Here is an 18,952-nt window from a genome sequence, read left to right as displayed (position 1 = left end):
TTTTACTTTTTAAACTTTTTTGTTAAATACTAAGACACAAGCACACACATTAGCCTAGGCCCACACAGGGTCAGGATCATCAATATCACTGTCTTCTACCTGGACACCTTTTCCCACCAGAAGGTATTCAGAGGCAGTAACACTCATGGAGCATAACAATGCCTCCTTCTGGAATACCTCCTAAAGTACCTGCCTGAGGCTGTTTTACAGTTAATTTTTTTTTTTTTTAATAAATAGAAGGAGTGCTCTAAAATAATGACAAAAGGTATAACAAAGCATATTATCTTTATCAAGTATTATGTACTGCACATAGTTGTATGTGCTAGACTTTTATATGATTGGCAATGTGGTAGGTTTGTTTACACCAGCGTCACTACAAACATGTGAGTAATACCTTGTGCTAAGATGTTATGATGGCTGAGATTCCTAGGTGGTAGGAATTGTTCAGCTCCATTGCATATGTGGTGCATCCAAAACATTGTTACGCAGTAGCATCCTGCAGCTCTTGCATACTTACTTCTGATACAGATAAGAAACAATAATATTATTCACTAACAATTCATGCTTAGGAATAGATCTTAAAAATACCGTGCTGAGCAAAGAAATCAGACACAAAAAAATACATACTGTTTGATTCCATTTATATCAAATTCTAAAACCGTCTAAATTAATCCAGAGTGTCAAATTAGTAGTTGGTTGGCTGGGGCAAAGGGTGCGGTGAGGGGATTGACTGCAAAAAGTCTGGAGAGAATATTCAGAGATGACAGAAATATTTTTATCTTAATTGTAGTGGTAGTTACATGGCAGCAGATATATGTCAAAATTCATCAAACTGTGCGTGTAACCAGAAGCATTTTATCAAAGATAAATATATATTATATAAATATAAAATACATAAATATATTTCAACAAATTTTATTTTAAAAGTATTCTTGGTAAATGCATCCAACATATTTTAAAAATAACTTCAGTATTCACAAGAACAATGTTTTGACAGGTCTTTGCTGAAACCTTTTGTCTTCCTTGCTGCCTGGGTGGTTAACAAGACAAAAATGAAAGGAAAAGTAGCAACTTGTCTCTAACAGCCAATTAGAATATCTGCATTTTCAGTTGGTTATAATAACAAAAATAATTCATGTCACAGAGAAAGACCTGAGGAACCCAGTGCCAGGGAAATTTTCTATGTCATTCAATGTCAACCTCTTGTCTGTATATATATTTTAGAGCTAATATAAACAGACATAGATGGCAGGCGCCACAGCAGCTGGATGGGGTTCTTCAGGGGGTGCATAAACTGTTTTGAAGGATCAGCAGACACTGATCATCTCTCAGCCCTCTGTCCAGCCCTAACGGATGCCATGAATGAGGATTGTGTCTCCCCAGCTTGTGTCCTAAGTCCTCACCCATTCCAGCTGTTCCAGGTGTGCAACCAGTGTTTGCAGGTGGGGCTATCCCTCCCCTCTGCAATCAGTTATAAATGGCTATAAACCATTCTGCTGCACATCACCTGGGGAGGTTTCAGAGCATGTACCAATTCTCAGGACCCATCTCAGACCTATTAAATCAGAATCGCCAAGGGCAGGGCCCAGGCAAAGTAAAGCTCTCCAGATGCTTCTCATGTGGCACCAGTGAGATTGAGCCTGGTGCTTCGCAAACTTTTTCCTGCACAAGAGCATCTGGCCTCGTGAAGGACATAGATGCATGGGCTTTACCACAGGAAATTCTGGGTCAGTAGGTCTGGGGTGGGGCTCTTGGATCTGCATTGTTAACAAGCTCCCAGATAATTCTGATGCAGGTGGTCCAGGAATCACACTCTGAAACTAATACCAGCTATTCCTACATTTCTGGGCAGCATTGGAGTTCAACTAGATGCCTGGGCCCAAGAGTGGCCCCTTCACCTTGGTTTTTTAGATGGCATCTAGTCTCACTTTTGTTTCCCTAAGCTCAGGCTTACTTCTGCCTACCCTAACCCATCCCCCAGAATTAACCCTATACCCAGCACTCTGTCTAGACCATATGGTGTTTTTTTTCACACTCTACTGGCAGCAATCACCACCACACCTAGAAACCCATCCCCCAAGACTACACCTCTTCATCTTGGCACCTTACCTGTGCGAGAGCCACCATCACACAAACCTTAGTACTGTCAGGGCACTGTGCTCTAGGCACACGGCTGGGTGCTGGGGATACAGTGACAAGCCAGGGCTGGACCTCAGCATGAGCCTTCTTATCCGTGCAGACATATGAATGGTCTTAATTTTCCCACTGGTAAAATGAGTGGATATCGCCAAGATCAATGGTTTCCAAACCATGGTCCTTTGCACACAGGTTCTGTATTGTGCTGAGTGGAGCCAGAGCCCAGTTCTGGGACCTCAGCGCCTCTTCAACAAGAGCTGCACATCTCTCTCATTCATGGCATCTGTGTAAGATTACGTTGGAAGAAAGGTTTCTGTGCTAAAATAAGTTTTCACTCCATTGGATTAGGGAAGGTTTAGATTCCCTCCCGTTCTGGCATATTGTAGATCCAGAATGGCATAGATTGTGCCTTTCCTTTCACTTCATTTATTTCTAATAGTATAATTTTAAAACAGATTTATGGAAGAGATTTGTTTCTATGTCCTAAAATAGTTTCTCACAGAAGAAATTTAAATGGCCTATAATAACTGTATTTTTTTTCATTTGCTTTGTTGAGCTTCTGAGGATATAATAATAGGGAAAATTTTGAGGCGAAGCTATGAGCCAGGTGCTATAGGAAATATGTTTATGTATTGCCTCATTTAATCTGCACAGAATTCTGTGAGATACGTACTATTTTTACCTCCGTTTTAGAGAGGAGGAAAATCAGACAAGGAGGTAAAGTAATGTCCAATGTCACACAGCTCTGTGAAGCCAGGAATTGAACACAGTCTGACTCCAGAACTCAGATGCAGCCTGTTTTAATCCACTGGAGCTGCTATAACAAAATACCTTCGACTGGGTAATTTATAAACAACAGAAATTTATTTCTCACAGTTCTGGAGGCTAGGAAGTCCCAGATCAAGGTTCCAGCCTATTTGGTATCTGGCGAGGGCTTGCTCAAAGAAGATGCTTTCTTGCTGCGTCCTCAGGTGGCAGAAGGGCAAGGGCGCTTTCTCCAGTCTCTTGTAATAAGGGCACTAACCCCATTCATGAGGGTGGAGACTTCGTGACTTAGTCACTTCCCAAAAGGCCCCACCTCTTAATGCTATTACACTGGGTATTAAGTTCCAACTTATGAATTTGGGTGACAGCAACGTTCAGACCATAGCATGGTCTCCGCTGAGGAAAGTCATGTGGGGTGGATTTTTGCTCAGGCACATACTTACTCAAGTGGATTCTGATGATCTATACAGCTAGACGATTTCCAAGGGGCTCCAGCCCCAGGAGCCCCAGTTCTATTCCTCCCTCAGCAGTGCCTGGTGTCAAGTCACTTCAGCTACCCAAGCCTGTGAAATATATGTAACGCACATTGCTGAGTGGCTCAAATGAGACAACAGCTTGTAAAGAGCCAGTGCCAAGTGTTGGGGGGCAACTTCAAAGATACGACGCCTGCCCTCAAAGAGTTTAATATCTATAGATCAGAAGACCCAAGCCTAAAACCTCCAAAGGCCAGGCAGGTAGGGAGAAATAGGAAGCTGTGGGAGCAACCTCCACTCACCTCCAGCCACAGTTTCAGCATGGACATAGAGGTCCAGTGTTCCCAAATCAAAAGAAACTGGAATGCCAACATTTTAGGTGAACACTCCAGTATGTTAAATGGTGGCAACTAGTTAGAGCAGTTCTTGTATTTTATTTTATTATTTAATTTTATTTTATTTTTAAATCTAGAGACCTAACAAACCCCTTCTGGGAGTACAGTTTGCTTAGGGGCCGTCCATTCGCACTCATAGAGAGTCTGTTGTGGACAGAATTTCTGGCCCATTACAACCTGGTAACACATCCACAATGTCCACATTTATGGGGTTATTTTTAGAGGTTTCCCTTGTCATGAGAGCCCAAAGCTTCTAAGCATATGAAGCGAAGTGTTTGTGTGTTGGGGGAAGGGATCTATAGGGTTTGGATGAAGAAGGCAAGACAATGGTTATTTGATTGAGTTGGTGTCTGCTTCACACCATGCTGCTGTGTACTGGGTCCCCACTGCTGGGCTGCAGTGGCTGCATTGCTGCAGGCACAGAGAGACACAGAGCAGGGCTGTTTCTGTGTCACTGGCTTCACTTGACACGACCAGTGTCATCACCAGTTGGCATTTCGATCGTTGACCCTGTCGCAGCCAGGCCTGCGCTGTGAACAGCTGTTGTTATTGTATGTGCTTACTCCAAACAGTGGAGCCTTCAGAAACCCCCACCATGCACCACCTCTGCTCTGGGAACTGGTGGGAAGTATCACGGTGCTCACAGCACATGCCAAGGGGATTTTATCTTATTAATCTTTGAAAAACATTGGCAAATAGACAGGAATCAAATAAGACGTTAGGCCACATCCACATCCAGCTTTAATTTTACGGCCTAAGGATTGAAGAGGAAGAGTTTTCATTAAGGTTGGCACTCCTGCCCATATCTAAATTCCATTTTTAATTTAAGGTGTTTCTATTGTGGTTTTCTCTTTCTTTGGAACTCACTCTTTCCGCCATGGCTACAACAGCCTTTGTACATACATCGCAGAGGAATCTTAATGGGTGCCCAGTGGGTGTGGTTTTTTCCCTTTGGTGTCACTGGTGTAAGATGTTGGACTTATAAGAGGTTCTCAGACATAGTTACTCTATTTTGGTTTCTGTTGCTGGTACGAGGGTACTTGGTATTTTGCATTAATAGAGATTATTCTAATTGGAAGAATTCTTGTAAACATTTTTATTTCTAATACCTCAATAACGGGGAATAGAATTAGTTAGGCATGGATGTTTTCTTGAAAACACATATACACATGCAAGCACATACATGAGCATACACTAATGCTCATTTCTTCCCAGTAAAGCTTCAAATCTTCTAAAACTCTTCTGAGGATTTTTTTTTTCATTTCACTAATGAACTTACATGTAAAAATTTTCCTTAAAGCTTTTGAAATTGTTTTTCCAAAATTTATAGCAATAGGGTTTCTTTTTTCTTTAAAATTTTTTTTCATCATGGCAAAAACATGTAAGAGAAAATTTACTGTCTTAGCTATTTTTAAGTGTGCAGTTCAGTGGCATTAAGGACACTCACATCGTTGTGCAACCATCACCACCACCCATCTTTAGACTCCTCTTCTTGATACCTTTGGCTCTTATTTTTGTTTTTGTTGTTGTTTTTTTACATGTATGTCAGGTCTTTAGAATGTGCAACTGAGGCCAGAAAGGGGAACAAAAGGTATGTGAAGAAAAAGGAAATCTTTTTATTTCTCTTGAACTGAACCAGTGCTGCCGCCACCTCCAATGCATGGGACAATTTCTTTCTTACGCTGAGAGCAAAACACAGTGGAACAGCAGTAGCACATGGTGCCCTCCATTGCTAAAAAGACTATAAAATTCTGGCTTCATAATAAAATATCAGAAGAACAGTGAAGAAGGAGCCTTAACAAGTAAAAATTGCTTTAGCCCTAGAAAGCGCATTTCCTCTATGTAAAATTCATACTGTTTTCATGGTTCATTCACTGGGAATCTGAGAATAAGGAAAGAAAAAAACTTGCCTTCTCCCAGAGTCTGAAAAGCCAAAGACCTATAGTTCTAAGGGACTATAGGCACGTAGAGTTCACTCCACTCTTGTGTTAGAAGTGTTTTCTTTCTGATGTAACATCACTGTTCTCCCAAGATAGGAGGAATGCTGGGCTATTTATTGCCAGGTCAATTTTGGAAAGGCAGCTTGGGGATGCATTTATTTAACCACATGGGGTTTAAAACTGCGGAGTCACACTGTTCGTGGTATTGGCATGGTGCACAGTGAGGTCAGCAGACTTTTCTGAAAAGGTCCTGATGCAAAATGCTGTGACTTGGGGGCCACACGCTCTCTGTCACGGTCACTCAGCTCTGCCCTTGAAGCATGGGAGCAGCCCTGGACGTATGTCAACAAGAAGGTGTGGCTTGTTCTGATAAAACTTTTTTTACGGACATTGAAATATGAATTTTATATAGTGGTCACATGCCATGAAATATTCTTCTTTTTACTTTTTCCAGTTGTTTAAAAATGTAAAAACCATTCTTAGCTTATGGGCCATGCACAAACAGGTGTGGACTGGATTTGGCCCTTGGGCTGTAGTTTTCTGGTCTCTGAGGTAGAGGAAAAACAGGATTCTGAGGCCTGTTGATAAGATCCAAAAGACAGAGCTTGGTTCAAATTCTCAGTCTGCCAAGTATCAGCCGTGTAACCTTGTGCAAGTCCCTAATCTCTCCGAGTTTGAGTTTCTCTGTTGGGGAAGCCTGATGGGCCACCCCAGAGGCCTGAGGGTCAGGAACAAAGTAGGGCACAAAGGGGTGATCAGCCCCAAAGCTCTGAGGAGACTAAACGCTCTGTGGGAGCTTGAGAACACCTTTCCATTGGTGGCAGTCAAACTTCTAGCAAGAGATCTTATTTTATTAAAATGAAAATTTCAGTTTGTTTCATGTCTATTTACTTCATCAGAATAATACTTTGTTCCTACCAAAGGAGTGAGACTGCTAAGAAACTACAAACTTCCTAAATTGCAGGCTCACTGAGGAAGAACATTCTCCATGTGTTTTCATCAGACACACAATAGAGGTCTTATTCAGGGATGGCAGGCTCTGTCCTGTGAATTCAGCAAGGCCGAACCACTTCTATGGATTTCTTTGTATTCCCAGGGGTGGTAAATGCTTCCTCCAGGGACTCGTGCCCTGAAAGTTCAAAATACCTGCAAAAGGACAAATCATGTTTGTTCAGAGTTTCTCGAATGTCATTAGGAGCTGGACCCATTAAGCTTCTCTCAGAATAAATAAAACTCCGGTGCCTGCAACCTAACCTGGAGTAGTACTTTCACCAGCCAGTGCCTTCCCTCCAACTCCTGATGGAAAGGCCAGGTGACAGAAGCAAGTGGATGAATTCCTTCCCCTGCCCTCTCACATCCAGCCTTCGGGGAGCTGGGTAAACTCACAGGTGGACACTGGGCCATGTTGAAATCTGTGTCACCCCTCGAAGGGAGTGGGTACAAGTAGTCATCCTTTGCTCATCCCAAAACAAGGAACGTCGGGAGCATCTGCCAGAAACCAATCCAGCTGTGCTGACCACTGCAGGGTATGGGGGAGGGAGCTATGCCTCTGATAGCTGCGCAGACCTCCAGGGGGGCTGTGGAGGAGGTGGGCAAGCCGAGATGGGAAGGAGAGGGGAGCAGGAGCTGGAAGTCAGAGAGTGCAGCATCACTTTGAGCAGAAATCACAGGTACCTGTGATCATAGGCAGCATCACTTTGAGCAGAAATCAGATTTAAGGCCCTGCACTGTCACAGTCGGGATACCAGTGCACCGACAAGACGGATTAGGGTGGGAAGGATGTGGTAGGTCGATCTGCAGAGCAAGCCATGATGCTAAACAGCACGGAGCTGCACAATAGGGGGCCTGCAGGGATCTGGGGAGGGGACCTTGAGAACTACAGTGATGACGATGAACAGATTCGATTCGTGCTGTTGCTTTCGTGATGCATTGTGAGGCTGCCTGCCATGTGTTTGTAACCCATGTCCTGTGGTTACATGAGAAAACTTCAAAAATGTACAGCCCTGCCTTTATAAGAACCAATGTAAATCAAGAGGCTAGATATGTTTACACAAAGTGACTTATTTGTAATGTTTATAGGGTTTAGAAAAAGAATAGCAGTTTGATTCTTGTATCAGTATGAAACAGTATGAATAAATATTCCCTGTGGGTGGCAGGCATGTGTGTTTATCCCTACACATGTATAGATGTACTTGGGAGCCCGCATATATGTGCACACATTCACACACACACCCCTCTGTCATGTCAGCAGTGTAGGCTTCTATTTAGGAACAGAATTAATCAAATAATTGTTGTTCTTTTTGGTTTAGGGAGGTCTGGCCAGCCATGTTTCTATTTTTATTTCGTTTGGCTTATTTACCACCCACATTCCTGAAAGAAAGTAGAAAGAACATTTCTAATTCCTGTGTGCTGGTCGGATCCCGTGTATACTTAGAGTTGGGAAAACTTTAGAAAAAATTTTTGTTGTCTGGCTGCCCTGCCTGCCTCATAAGAATTCAGACTTTGAGATGCTATCAAGGGAGGACAGCAGCCCTGGCCATGGGCCTCCTGCTCACACCTCCCTGCTTTGGGGCCAGTGCTGGCTGCTGCATGGCCACTGACTCTAAGAGACTCAACTGAAAGCACGTGCAGATGTGAGCAAAGATGTATTCAACACCAGGCCTTGGGATACGGTGGAGGACAGGTTTTCCAGTTTCAACCTTGGCCACCCTAATTACTAGTTATGCGACCATGGCCAAGATCCTTGACCTCGGTTCCCTCTCTGTAAAATGAGGATGATACCACTTACCACATAAGACTGTTGTAGGGATTGAATGAAATAATGTGTAAAGCACTGAGCACGGTGCCTGACACATAGGAAAAGTGCAGGAAACCGTAAATACTCTCTTAGGAACACAAGACACTTTTGTTGATTAATTGTGACTCTTTTATCACTGCCCCATCTTGCTCACTCTTTTGCGACCTGGTACCACTACATTCATTCATTCATTTTCTTATTTATACTTATAAAGCCAAGTTCCAAAAATAATTGAAGGTGGCTGGTGTCAGTCTCCTAGTGGAATTCTTTCTCCTAGTTCCTAATATACAGACACAACAACATTACAAAAAATAGTTTTTAAAAAAATGTTTGGGCCTCATGCCTAATCCTTGCCTAAGGAATCTGCTCTTTCCTCCCTGGTCAGTTTGCCTCCTGGGAACAGAAGCTTCCAGCCAAGAAGCCCCACCCGCTTGACCGCTGCAGGAGCCGGTTGCTCCTTGCTTCAAAGGCCCTGAGGGCAAGAGCGAAGCACCCTGAGCCCAGGGTGAGGGTGTGCCTGGAAGATTCCCGAGCGCACAGAGATCCCTACACCGCTGCCCCCCCCCACCCCCCCTGCGGGATCACAGAAACCAGCTGGGACTGGGAAACAGTCCCAGTGGCCCTGGACTCAGCCCACTCTGCACTGTGGAAGGAACTGGGGGTTCCTTACTGAGGCGGCCCCGGGAGGCCCCACTGCGGGGTTACCTGCCTGTCTGCCGGAGTTGGGGGGCTTCCCCTGCCATTGTCAAGGCATTTGGCAAAAGGCCAGCGCCATTTCCTCTGATGCATGCAGCTATTTGGATTCCAGAAAGTGAGAAGAGAAACCCCACAGGAAGTGGGGAGCCAGCCTGGTTTGGACAGCTGCGCGCCTTGCACGCGGCGGCCTCCGTGTGCCCGAGGCCAGGCCAGAGCTGCCCCGCTGCTGTTTCCACCTCCGCGGTTCCAGCGCTCCCGCAGGGAACTGGCCAGAGAGTTGTTTAGGATGTTTTGTATTTGCTTGTTTGTTTTTCTTCTTTTTTTTCCTCGTCTCTCTTTTTCTGGGGATTTCCCTGCAACAAGCAGCCTGATGTTTTTCCTGAGTCTCGCTTGAAGGGAGACGCTCTCCTTCAAAGCCGAAGTGCGCTGAGGGAGAGCTAGCTGCCGGCCACATTCTCAGCAGCCGGCTCTGGGGCCCTGCCAGGATCCTCCCGCTGCCTTCGCACACCTGGAATTCTGTTGCCTTTCTGGGGATTGCTCAGTCTCCCTTCTAGGTGGCTTGTAAGCTTCACCAACACCTAAGCAGGGTGGAAAAGGGCAAACTGGAGTGTTCTAGGCAGACGAAGGGAGCGGGGCTCTCCATGCAGAAGGAATAAGCACACACAGAGACAGAAACGTACGAAGCAAGATGTGTGCAAGGCTGCGGAGGTGGCAGGGACACAGATCCTGAAATCCTTGCAGGCTGCGTGAAGTTGCTAGGACTTGGTCTGGTAGGGGATGGAGATGCATGGAACCTGGTTTTTATGCCTCTGTGGGTCTTCATAGCAGCTTTCCAGCCGGTACTGGTGATGACAGCACGGATTAGAGGGAGCGGTGCTTCTGGACTTCGGCTACACGGTGGAATCACGTGGCATTACCTCTAGGACCACGAGCCAGTCTGGTACCACAGGGAATCCTGAGTCCTTCAAACTGGATGATTCAGAGAAAACAGTTGATTTAGATTTTGGTGTCAAATGCCTTACGCAATACCACGCCTCTTTTGATTCTACAGCCCCTAAAACCACACCAGCCCTTTCTTGGGATTCTTTTGGCATCAGTGTCACCATGCTTCTCATAATGCCGTCATGACACCGGAATAAACCTCACTGGATCCTGTCCCTGCCTACAGTCAGAGATTGTTCCGAGGTGGCCCGCAAGGTTTAGCTGAGTGCTACAGCATCCCATGCTGATGCCAGCTCAGATTTTCCTTGGTTGTCATCCTTGTCACTCCTCCAGGAAAACTGCTGGGTCTAAAGGGATGTGTTTTGCGATAAGTGGATTAGATCTCAAGATAAGGAAATAGCAGAATGTCTGTGTGACACTGAGTATAGAAACAAGGCCTGAGAAAAACAAGCGTCGGCAGGAGCTGAGGAGCCCTGGGGAGGCGGTTGGGGTGGGCGACACCTTGGCACAGACCTCACCAGCGCAGCTGCCTGAAGTGAAGGAGGGACGGGGGGACCCATGAGAGAAATGGTCAACATCTTCCATCCACACGCCTTTGGGAGAGGGAAAAAAATACAACAAAGAAACAAATGGACAATGTGGGTACAATCTGGAGACTTTTAAGTCTCTAAATGGAATTTGTGACATGAAAGGAACCACGTAGAAAGCCCATCTTTCTGACCTGACCTTGCTGTGGGGAATGGAGTTCTTCCCAGCGGCAGGGTTTTGGTGTCACCCACCCCGCCCCCACCCGCACTGCTGCTGCAGCTCACGCCTCTGTCCCAGGGCCACGCTCCTGCATGGAGGCGGCACCTGGGGCTGGGGCTGTGCTGCTGATGCTGGGCAAGGAAGAACTTCAGTGGTAGCTCGATGGCCTTTTCTGGTGGACCCGCCGTTTTTCTCTTGTGTCTTTTCGGCAATATCACATTTGACATTACCTTTGAAATGTGCTGAGGATGCTCCATTTTTGGAGAAGGGGCTCTGGGAGGTGACTCTCCCCTGCTTTCTATTGCATTGGCATTACTTAAGTGTGCATGCGTGTGTGCGTGCTGTGTTAGGTGAGAGGCAAGTGACGTCTCTTGTAGTGCCCTGTCTGACGTCATGCTGTCTACTTCTCACTGCCTGGTTTTGAGCCATTGAGTTTTTAATGGTGGCTATTGAGGGAGGGACTATTTCCATAAAGATCATTTTTCCAAAGTCTCCAGCACTAAATGTCTTTCTCATTCTCCTTACTGCACTGCTGAGCCTTCTGTACCCACCTTCCTTTCATCTCTTTGTGCTCCTTTTCTTCCTCATTTTTTTTTTTTGTCTTAAGAGACAGGGTCTCTGTTGCCCCGGCCAGAGTGTTGTAGACTGCTCATAGCTCACTGCAACCTCAAGCTCCTGGCCTCAAGAAATTCTCCTATCTCAGCCTCCTTAATATCTGGAACTACAGGCACATGCCACCATACCCAGCTAATTTTTTAAGTTGTTTTCTATAGAGATGGGGTCTTGCTATGTTGCCCAGGCTGGTCTCTGACTCCTGGCCTCAAGCGATCCTCCCACCTTGGCCTCCCAAAGTGCTGGGATTACAGGCCTGAGCCATCACACTGGGCCTCCTTAATTGTTTTATTTCCAATATTTCTTCCTCCCCTTTTCTCCTTTTTGTCTTTCAGAATTAGCAGAAAGTTGTTGAAACATGGGTTTTAAAATCCTGTTGTGGTAGCCCTTCTATTCCTAGTATATTTTCAAACTCTATAGAAACAAAAGCCTCGCTCCTTTTGTTTTATTCCTCTCCCCAGTGGAATAATGAAAACAGTGTGGTTTTTTGTTTGCTTGTTTTTGTTTTTGAGTCAACTAAATCTGCATTCAAGTCCTTATTCTTATACTTACTAGCTATGTGAAGTTGGGGAAATTACTTCAGTTCTCTGAGCCTCTTTGTCCTCATTTGTAAATTAGAAAAAAGTAATGTCTACTTCACGGAGTTGTGAGGAAGAAGTATACGCAGTAAGTCCAAGCACCCCCACCCTCGTAGGTTCTCAGTGCGTGTCTCCCTCCACCTCTGGTCTTACTTGGGCATACAGGCCTAATAATTGTTCTTCTGCATTGGACTTTAGTCTAATTAACACATATTTTTAAGCATCTGGTAGATACCAGGTCTTGAACACCAGGGTCCAAAGAAAAACAAGATACGGTTCATCTCTTCAAGAGCAGCCTAGTGCCAGAACCAGGAATGTAATAAACTGTCACAGAATAGCATGACATGGGCACGTTCCCATGGGCACCAAGGGAATCTGGAAGAGGAGCACATAAGCCTCTTTGGGGACAGGGTGGGAGGGTAGAAAAAGGTGTCCCTGAGGAAGTGACAGCTGATCAAGAGTGTTGAAGGGCGCTGGAGTTGGGAGAAGGACGTTGGGGAGAAGAGCAAATGAAAGTGTGTGTATGGGAATTGCCGTGGGTTCCACAGGAGAGAAGGGGCGTCGGGCAGGATGGCGGGTGAGGCTCAGTGGTTGACAAGAGTCCAGATGAAGAAGAGCATTGTATGTTACAGTTGGGACTTAGTTTGAAAGCTATGGAGAGCCATTAAAGGAGCTAAGGAGCGTCATAACTTGACGAGGATTTTACCTGCAGCACGCCAAGCCCATTCTAAGAAATCCTTGTTTACACAAACGCCCTCTTTCAAATCAGCATGAAGTCAGAAAGTCCACAGGCCAGGAGTCCTAGTTCTGCTACTGATTGGTTGTGTCACCATAGGGAAGTCACTTACTCTCTGATGGTCTGAGTTGCCACATCTCTGAAATGAAGGGGTTGGACTAGGACTTAGTCACTAGGTAACACCCATGTACCTCCCAGCTTTCATGGTCATGTGCGATTCTGTGATGATGTCACTGCTTTTGGGGGCTTGTTTTGTAAATTCTAGAGTCATTAAAACTGCTATGTTAGCATGATAACTGACACCTAATAAACATCAGATTTTTTTCTTTATATAGTCTACATAAAAATTAGGTACTAAAATGTGTGATGGTGACATGTAGCAAACTAAGAATCAGAGTTGGTTTCCTCGTAGCCGTGGCTGGGTCAGAAAGTATTTGCGAGACCTGGAATAAGTAACTTTACTTCTCTGGACCATTTATTCCCTGCCCTCCCCTAACTACCAGTTATAAAAATAGGTAAACTGATAAGGGTAAGATTTGACTCCTAGTATTCAGCAAAGTTTATTCTATGGCTATTAAAAACTTCATGCAATGGCTAACAAATTTATGGAGAACATTTTCAATGTGTTAAGTGTTAGATCAGACAAAATTGAGTATCTTATGTCAAAGATAGGCTGATTTCATTTGCGCTCACAAAAACTAGGCAAACATCATTTAAACTTCATTTCTAAAACTAAATATGATTTCAATTTGGAGTCTCAGTCTACTTCCCTTTTTGTTGTCTTTTAAATAACTGGAGCTTGTTTTCTTAGAAAAAATGACATGCATATCAAAAATATCTAAAAATTCAGATACTATACAAAGGACAAAATATCAGAAATAGAAAACATACATAATTACATCCTCCCAGAGATAAACTCATCATATTGGACCCAAATTTTGTTTATATTTTTTTTTCTAAAATAACTGGATCGAACCATATGTATATATACTGTTATGCGACTTGAACAAAATATTCTTCATTGTACGTTAATATACAACAAAGTCGTAAAGGTCTTCTCAGACTCAGGCAAAAATTAAATGGTGAATTCCAGTGCTGGTAGAGAGTAATATAATGCAAGTGTGTGCAAAGAGATTGGGGGTATTCAAAAAGGGAGCCAATAATGCTTTCTGGGAACGGAAAGTTGGACCTTGAAGGATGTCAAAATTTGCCAGGCATTGAAGAGCAGAAAGCATTTACCAGATAGAAGAAAAAACAGCCTGTGAGAAACCACTAGAAACCAGCCTGTGGGAGACCTGGAGAAGTCTAGTTCACCTGGTGGGTGGAGATTCAGCAGGAGGTGAACAGAGGGTGGTGGGACAGCTTCGTGTTTACCAGGCCGCAGAGCATGGAATTTGTCCTGCTGACAGCGGAGAACCAGGGATTTGACAGAATCCATCACTGCCTTATATTAAAGCAAATGAGAATGACCACAACCAAGACCCAGCTTCGCTCCTTTCTTAAAATCACATTTTTAGCCCAGCACAGTGGCACAAACCTATAGTCCCAGCTACTCAGGAGGCTGAGGCAGAAGTATTGCTTGAGCCCAGGAGTTCAAGTCTAGCCTGGGTAACATAGCAAGACCCCATCTCTAAAAAAAACTTTACATTTTAAAAATCCAAGTGTTTTTTAAAAACTTCATAGACAAGCCAAGCACAGTCTTGAACATTTCTCAGAAAATTCTCATCACCTCTGCAGAAGCCTTTTAAAGCACTTTTTGGAGTTCTTCAGTAGCCTGCCTTAATACAGAGGGCATTCAATAACTCTAGCAATGGCAAATTCGTCTTCAGGAGCACCCTGGGTAGAAGTTGTTTAGGCCACTCTCCCCATGGAGAAGGAATGTGTTTGGCTCTGCTAGATGCCTGCGGGAGGGCTCTGATGAGGAAAGCTGTGGAACCCAGCATTGGCCATTTGTTTTTTTCTTGTAGAACGAGTTGCTTCTTAGATAGCTCATTGCTGCCACCCAGTGTGGAAATGCTAGAATACAGCTTTGAGAGCTTGCAGACTTTTTGAAGGGCAGATCCAATTGAAACATCCTTACTCAAGTTTCTGATCTGCTATTTCAACCATTCTTTCCCTATATGAATTTAAGAGACAACCTAGCAAACAGTTTCTTTTTCCTGCGTTTTGAGGCAATACAGTGAGGTGAGGAAAGCACCAGTCCTAGCTCTTCTCAGACTAACGCAGTGACCTTGGATAAGTCCCATATCCTCTCTGAAACTGTTGCCCTGCTGTGTTTTGTTTTTTTTTTTTTAACTCTTCCATATTTCTAGTGTCCCTAGTCTCTCAGGGGCATAACTGTTCCAGCATTTACCCATTACACCATAATTCAGATTGGCATCAGTCTGAGTAAAGAAAAAATCCTTGGCATTTTGAAAATTGAGAAATAACTGCAACCATCTATAATTAATATGTCAATATATAAGTCATATCATCCAAATGCATATTCATTGAAAAGTCTTAGAGGCTTTAAGCCACAATCACATGGTGCAGTGGAAAGAACCGGCCTTTGCAGTCAGACAGACCTGGGTTTAAATCCTGTGCCTGCCACTTTCTGCATGGCTTTGATAAGGTACTCTCCTTCCCTGAGCCTATGTCTTCAGCAGCACAGCAGAGATGGCAAATCTTACTTCACACGATATAATATCTGCAGAACAGGGGACAGACACTAGGACTGACAAACAGCAGACCTTGTCTGTAAAAACAATCGTTACTGTTTAGGCTCTGCAGTTTGCGTATTCGCCTTGAGCAAATTGCTCTGCTCTGAGACCGGGATTATTCATCTATCTAATGGGATCATAGTTCCTTCTCTTAGAGTTACACATGACACAACCACCCCAAAGCACCTGGCACCTCATAGGTACTTAACAAATGTTAGTTCCTTTCTTTCTGAAAACAGTGACCCATTGCAAATGATTATAGACTTGGTTATAAAGCTAAAATCGTGTTTATCCCATGAACACACTCCCCCTCCCCCTTTCTTTCTGTTCTCTCTCTCTCTCAAACACACACACTCCTGTTGCACTCCCACCTTATTTCTCCCATCTCTGTCACCAAAAGTTAACCCAAAACACAAGGACCTTTGAAAGCTTAAAAAAAAGAGAAAATTTATTTTAGCATCATATAATTTATTTCTATTCCTCACACCAGGTGTTTGGGTCCTTCTTTGAGCAGCTGTGCATTTACCTGTCCCCGGCCCCCACTGGCTCCACCTCAGCCTCTCTTCCCTCTGGCTGTCACCCCTGTTCTGTTCTCCAATGCTCCCCCCACCTCTCCACCTCCACTGGTCAGACTCTTTTTAAATTTTGGAGACCATCTCAGTGGGTATGTTATCCGAGAAGTCCTCCCAAGCCTCCTCCCCCCAGCAAGAAATGACTGCTGCCATATTTGTGCTTCTGAAGCACACCTTTCTGAAGGGAGAGATCGGGAAAGGGAATTACTGTGTATTGAGTCCGTGCTACAGTGATACTTTTAACCCTCCCGTTAACCTTCTCAGGTAAGTATCATCCTCTCCATTTTACAGATGGAGAGACGGAGGGCCTAGTCGTTCCTTGATTAAACAGACATTTATTGAACATCAACTGCCAGGCACTGGGATGCAGCAGTTAATGGCGGACACAGCTCCTTCCCTCTTGGATCTTACAGGATCTTACATGGAATCAATCCAGGAGGCAGGAATGAAACCAGTAATAGACTGTTCCGGCTGTGAAGAATGGTGCTATGAAAGGGTGGGAGAGAGGCTTGAAGGTTAGAGAACACATCCCTAAAAAAGGGACATTTCCGCTAAGACCCAAAGGCTCAGGGAGGTCACACAGCTTGGTAGTGAGCAGCAGAGGTGGAATTGAAATGTAGGTGAGTTAGTTCTACCCAGCCTCATGTCAATATTTGTGTTTATGGCCTTGTATTTCAGCTTGTGATCCAATATCTTCCTCCCCAGTAGGTTGCGGCTCCTTGAGAACAGCAGCCTCATCTCCCAGGCAGCTAGTACATAGTGCGAGTAGTAAGCAGAAGTTAATGGCCATTTAATTTTTCAGTATATGTATTTGGATGTAATTGCCTGTATTTAATATTATAGGCATGCAGAAGTGCCTCATTTCTGCCCTGTGTATTGTTAGCTCTTTAACCAACACATTTGTATGATTTTTGAATAGAAAGCTTCTCTGCGCACCTGGGCACTGCCCTGCTCAAGCTCCTTTTACTCAGATGTTTTCTATTTTGCACGCGGGGATGATCCAGGTCAAGATGCAAAAGATGTAGCAGCTGCAATCAGCTCTGTAGCAGGTAGAACTTGGAAGCAGCTCATTCATCTAATTAAAATGACCTTAAACTTGTCCTCCCACATGCTAAATGGAACAGGGCTCATTACCAGCCTGCCGCTCAGACCATCACTGGTGATGAAATAGGATCCACTACCCTGCGCCCAGCACTGTGCTAGGTGGGAGATACAACGATAATAGCACATGGAGTGATTCAATGAGCCTTTCTTTTTCCTGACAGTTAGTAGCTCTCAGTCTGGTAGGGCCAACAGACATGCCCAAAGCCATGCACACACAGATGTACAAACCAGTACATTACATGTGAGACTCAAGGTGTGCACAGGTGGAGGGAATGACCACCTCCACAGGAGAAGTGTGGCTGTCTCCCAGGCAGGTGAAAGTCATCTTGTCTGAGTTGGGAGAATGAATGGCAATTGGCTAAGTGAAGAGGGGAGGGGCAGTATGTGGTAAGAGCAGGCCATGGGCAAGGGACTCAGCCTGTGCAGGGTCCCAGAGGAAGAGGAAGGATGGCACATTTGGGATTTGTCAATACCCACAAGAGCCAGGCAGGTGACGCATGTCAGTACTTTGATATATTCTTCATTTCTGTTAAGAAATGTCCTCCCTCCTGCTTTTCTTGACTTACATCCACGTAAGTTACCCTTCATTTTCCTGTCTTTGATTGAAACTCAGAAGTTGTTCTCTACTCTAAGAAAAACAGAAGTCCAAATCCAATTCTTGTATTAGTTGGTAAGAGATACTTGGCTCCTGCTGGGGAGACAACTGGGAGCGGTGGGGCCTGCGGCAAACTGGAGAGCATATTCTCTTGCTGAAGAGGACAGCCATTCTTCAACTCCATCCGCTCAGTGGCTCCAGATCTTGCAGTTTTTCAGAGAAAGAAAACAACCTGGATTTTTGGCAAGGTAGTCAAATTTTTGAACAATGCCCTAATGTAAAACAAAAAACAAAAAAACCCTGTAGACCAAATGGAGCACATCCTCATGCTGAGCCGTATTCATGGGCCATGCATGCAAAATGTTTTATTTAAAGACTCCAGAGGTTCCAGGAATATTTTCAGACGCCTTCATCAGTCGTTGCTCTGCTTGTAGTTTCTCCTAACCATCCTTCTCCCCTTGCTTTCCAGAAAGAGATGACGAGCAGGATGTGTCACTGATGCTCCACCTTGCCCTTTGGAAGAAAGGAAAGCCGTTTCCTCCTGGAGCCCTGTGTGGGCAGGAGGTAGACCTCCCTGGCTGAGAGGGCGCAGCAGGGGTGGAGGCAAGCTGTCACTCCTGAGGGACGCTCCCCACTCACTTCGTGTGCTCTTAACCCTCTGAGTGCTGCTAGCCCAGACCTGTGGACCAGGCAGACCACACCGTGAAGGAAGGACCAGCCGCTTGACGCTCTGGCTCAGGAATCGTCAGGAGGAAGCCTCTGCACTCCATGCACGTCACAGTTCTGCCTGTGACCTGCCGCCTAAGCTTTACTGGAATTCAGGTTTTGAGACTGAGATGCTTATTTGTACTTTTCCACTTGTCTGTCTTGTCAGCTGGCCGACTTTTCTGTAACTGGTTTTCTAAGTACCGAATGAATTTTGGAACTCCAGATGCCCAGCAAGTTTTTCTGCAACCAGCCTTCTTTTCAGATCTCTGAAAGCTCCTGCTCTGATCTTGTGGTTTAACATTGTGCAGGACTGTGGAGCTCTGAGAGATCCGAAGTCCCCCCGTTACACCTCCAGCAACATTCGTACAATTTCCCCAAGAAGCAGTTTTATCAGGGACCCCTCCATGAGGTGGCTTGTCTCTGCCCCAAACAGGGTCTGTGTGTTCTAACTGCAGGG

At 44.8% G+C, this 18,952-nt stretch overlaps 1 protein-coding gene across 2 annotated transcripts in view; it reads left to right on the top strand.

Annotated features, from left to right (window-relative positions):
- MOB3B (MOB kinase activator 3B) overlaps positions 1 to 18,952 on the top strand; it is a 207,363-nt gene that overhangs the window by 156,557 nt on the left and 31,854 nt on the right. Inside the window, exon 4 of one of the 2 annotated variants that reach the window (XM_012646389.1) lies at positions 18,257 to 18,863. The exons of the other annotated variant lie outside the window; for it this stretch is intronic. Within the exon in view, the coding sequence (XP_012501843.1) occupies positions 18,257 to 18,286 (30 nt within the window). The 3' untranslated portion in view covers positions 18,287 to 18,863. Of the gene's footprint in view, positions 1 to 18,256; positions 18,864 to 18,952 lie in introns of those variants that run through there. 2 annotated transcript variants of the gene reach the window in all.

This window comes from Propithecus coquereli, unplaced genomic scaffold (genome assembly GCF_000956105.1).
Source record: "Propithecus coquereli isolate 6110/MARCELLA unplaced genomic scaffold, Pcoq_1.0 Scaffold106, whole genome shotgun sequence".
NCBI classification, from domain to species: Eukaryota; Metazoa; Chordata; class Mammalia; order Primates; family Indriidae; genus Propithecus; species Propithecus coquereli.
This window is presented reverse-complemented; position numbering and strand designations above follow the sequence as displayed.